Source organism: Chamaea fasciata, unplaced genomic scaffold, assembly GCF_029207755.1.
Source record: "Chamaea fasciata isolate MVZ Bird 193981 ecotype frontalis unplaced genomic scaffold, bChaFas1.0.hap1 SCAF_3, whole genome shotgun sequence".
In the NCBI taxonomy this organism is placed as follows: domain Eukaryota; kingdom Metazoa; phylum Chordata; class Aves; order Passeriformes; family Sylviidae; genus Chamaea; species Chamaea fasciata.
Window position 1 is genome coordinate 18,904,050 of NW_027094088.1, and position 2,997 is coordinate 18,907,046.

At 60.7% G+C, this 2,997-nt stretch overlaps 1 protein-coding gene across 1 annotated transcript; it reads right to left on the bottom strand.

The window, feature by feature from the left end:
• Nucleotides 1–233: 233 nt before the first annotated feature.
• Nucleotides 234–2,486, bottom strand: LOC136286236 (acrosin-like). The gene is made up of 5 exons (XM_066177594.1): nucleotides 2,416–2,486; nucleotides 1,924–2,157; nucleotides 1,344–1,609; nucleotides 928–1,073; nucleotides 234–422 (listed from the first exon to the last, which is right to left on the bottom strand). The coding sequence occupies exons 1-5, from the start codon at nucleotides 2,484–2,486 to the stop codon at nucleotides 234–236; spliced, it is 906 nt and encodes a 301-aa protein (XP_066033691.1).
• Nucleotides 2,487–2,997: the final 511 nt, after the last annotated feature.

Sequence of the window (2,997 nt, forward strand, 5' to 3'; positions counted from 1 at the left end):
TTGCCCTTCCCAGGAATTGGAATGACACTGAAAAGACGGCTCCCTGTGAACAAAGGGAACTTTATTTCAACAGTTAGATCAACTCCAGTGTTTGCCTGCACACAGGAGAGAAATGGGGGCGGGGCAGAGCAGGGTTTTGGCACTGAGGCTGCCTTTGGATCAGCAGGCATTGCCCCAGCAGGAGATGGTCGCGGTGCACTGCAGCCTGCCCTGGATCCTGCCTGTCCTGCTGCTCAGGAAGCCCTTTCAGCTGTGTGGAACGCACGGATGTTGTAGTCAATCCAGTGATAGAAGTGCCGAGTGGAGGTGTAGATTCCAGGCCGCTTTGGTCTGGCGCAGCCTTCTCCCCAGCTGGTTAAGCCGACAACCCACCAGTACTCAGCGGTGTTGTCCTTGCACATGAGAGGACCACCACTGTCACCCTGCAATAGAGCAGAGAGGATTAAGGTGGTGTTGAGTGGCCCCTGCCAGCACTGGGGCTGTCTCCTCTTCTCTCACAGCCCCTGCCAGAACTGTATTCCAGGCAGAGGAAGGCTTTCCTCAGAGGCTGGAGCCTCCAGAGCCCTGGCTGTGAATGGCTTGGGGTCCTGGAGGGTAGGGCTCTCTCTGTCCTCTCTGCACAAGGCCGGAGTCCTGGATGTGCAGAGGATGGATGTTTGGCACCAGGATCTCTGTGCTGCCAAGACCACCAGCTGGGCTGTCTGGGCTTTCTGGCACAAGGGGGGCACTGGGCAAGTAGGAGTGGATGGGGAGGGTGTAGGAAGCCCCCCCAGCAGCTGGGGGCGGGGGGGGGGGGGGGGGGAGCTGGGGCTGGGAGGGTGACCGGGCGAACTGGCCGGGGCAAAGCAGACCCTGGGCGGTGTTTGGGCAGTGCTGCCAGGGCTGCTGGTGCTGCTGGGGGCTGAGAGGCTCGTGACACATTCATACCTGGCAGGTGTCGATGGTGCCCTGTGGGTAACCAGCGCACAAGTTGTAGGGGTGGACTTGCCCTGCATACCAGGCTGTGCTGTTGCAGAGCTGGGAATTGATGAGCTGGACCTTGGCCTCCTGCAGGCGACCACTTGAACCTTGAGCTGGGAGCAGAGAAAGCAATAAGCCCTCAGCATCCCCGTGTCAGTTCTCCTTGCCTGTCTGAGGGGAGGAATCCCTGTCCCTTGGGCACGGCTTTCCCTCTGCAGAGGCACTGGGGCATGGTGTCCCTGCTTCCTGCCTTTGGGGAGCAGGCCAGGCCCACCTCTGCACCGGGGTACGTCCTTCAGCCTGGCTTCGGTCTCTGCTGTGAGGAAGCCCAAACCCTCTCCCCAGTGCACTTAGCTGACTCAGGTTTCACTCCTGGAACTCACCTCTTGCAGTGGTGGAACCCCAGCCAGCGATCCAGCAGTTGTCGAGCTTTGAGACTTCTAGGGCGGGGTCAGCCAGACAGGCCAGCTGGATGTAGGCGCTGCACTGGACAGAACCGTCCAGTTGCAGCAGGGCAATGTCGTAGCTGAAGTCGGCACGCCTGTAGTAGGGGTGAACCACCACCTGCTTCACGTTGCGAACTACAGCCCCAGGGCCCCGCTGAGTGAACTCGGTAGCTCCAAGCACCACATACAGCATGCTGATGTCACTGGAAAGAAGACGGAGAGAGGGCTGAGAGGGAGCAGGGCCACGTACCACAGCAGCCCAGCGGCTGCCTCTCCTCTGCTTGGCAAGGCAGAGAGGGCGCAGTGCTCTGGCAGGTGCGAGTGCCCTCGCACACATTGGGCTGGGGGAATGTCGAGCTGGAGGCTGCTAGGAAGCCTTGGCACAAGCCCAGGCTTCTCCTGAGCACTGTGGCGGCTGGGCTGCCTGAGAGGAAAGGGGATGGGAGTAGCAGGTGGTGCTGCTGACAGGGCACCTGCTGGTGTAGCGAGGGTGTCCCCATTCCCTAGTCTGCCTTACTCTAACTTGTCGAAGCAGTGGGCCGCTGTGAGGACCCAATCGGCAGTGATGAGAGACCCTCCACACCAATGGCCCAGGCCTAGATGTTGGATGCTGACGATCCAGGGCCAGGATGCTTCCAGAGCGCCTACTCCACCCACAACGCGCGTCATGCCGTAGTCGTAAGCTTCGCTGGTGGTGGAATAAGTCGTGGAGCTGTAGTCGGGTTGCGGAGCGCGGAGGCCGCAGGAACCTCTGCAAGCAGAAAGTCATTTCCACGCTGCTGCGTGGCCTGCTGTGGCTCAGGCTGAAGCTCAGCCCTCTGCCCTCCCCACAAGGGTTTGCGGGCACAGCAGGCCAGGGAAGCCCACGGGATGTTTGTCTGTCCAAGGAACTGAGGCTTCCCCGTGGTGGGTGGGAGGCTGTGGGCCAGCCATGGGGGCCAGGCGGGTCCCCTCCAGGGAAGGCCCCAAGTGTTGCCATGGCTCCCTCCCAGGGCCTGGGGCCACTTACCCGCAGGGGTACGGTATGCCGTGGGCCAGCCCGGCCACGGTCAGCAGGACGAGGAGGCCGAGCCAATTCATGGCTGCCAGAGGCACATGTCAGCTGCAAGCACTGAGGGCTCCGTGCAGCAGCACAGCCACAGCCGCACAGCCCGGCAGCAGCCGCGCTGCCCGTGGTGCCCTCGGCCCCGGGGCTGATGTCACTGAGGGCTGGGTTCCGTGTTTGGGGCGCTGTGGGGGCCTGTGCAACCGGGGCCCACTGGGGGAGGGGCAACACTGAATCCATCAGCCATGGAATGGTTTGGGGTGGAAGGGAGCTTGGAAATCACATAGCTCTGATATCCTGCCATTGGTAGGGATGGATAGTTTGTACTGGAGAAGTTTGCTCTTCTGAGCCTGGCTCAGAAGCTGCCGTTGAACAATCTGAGGGAGGATGGGACACTGAAGTACTAAGTCTTCATCAACAGGACCTGACTGAGGCAGGAACAAGAGCTCTTGATCAAAAGTTGGCCTCTGCGTGAACCTGCCAACCAAATGTTATCGAGATCCGCTCCTCGGCAAAACGTGGATTTGCCTTTCCCTAATCAGAAAC

What these genes read in the sequence shown, in the direction of transcription:
- LOC136286236 (XM_066177594.1), bottom strand. Translation starts at nt 2,486, where the DNA reads ATGAATTGGCTCGGCCTCCTCGTCCTGCTGACCGTGGCCGGGCTGGCC. An exon ending in CACTGCTTCGACAAGTTAGA is followed by an intron (nt 1,610 to 1,923) that starts GTAAGGCAGACT and finishes TCTTCTTTCCAG; the next exon opens with TGACATCAGCATGCTGTATG. An exon ending in GCACCATCGACACCTGCCAG is followed by an intron (nt 423 to 927) that starts GTATGAATGTGT and finishes GCTCTATTGCAG; the next exon opens with GGTGACAGTGGTGGTCCTCT.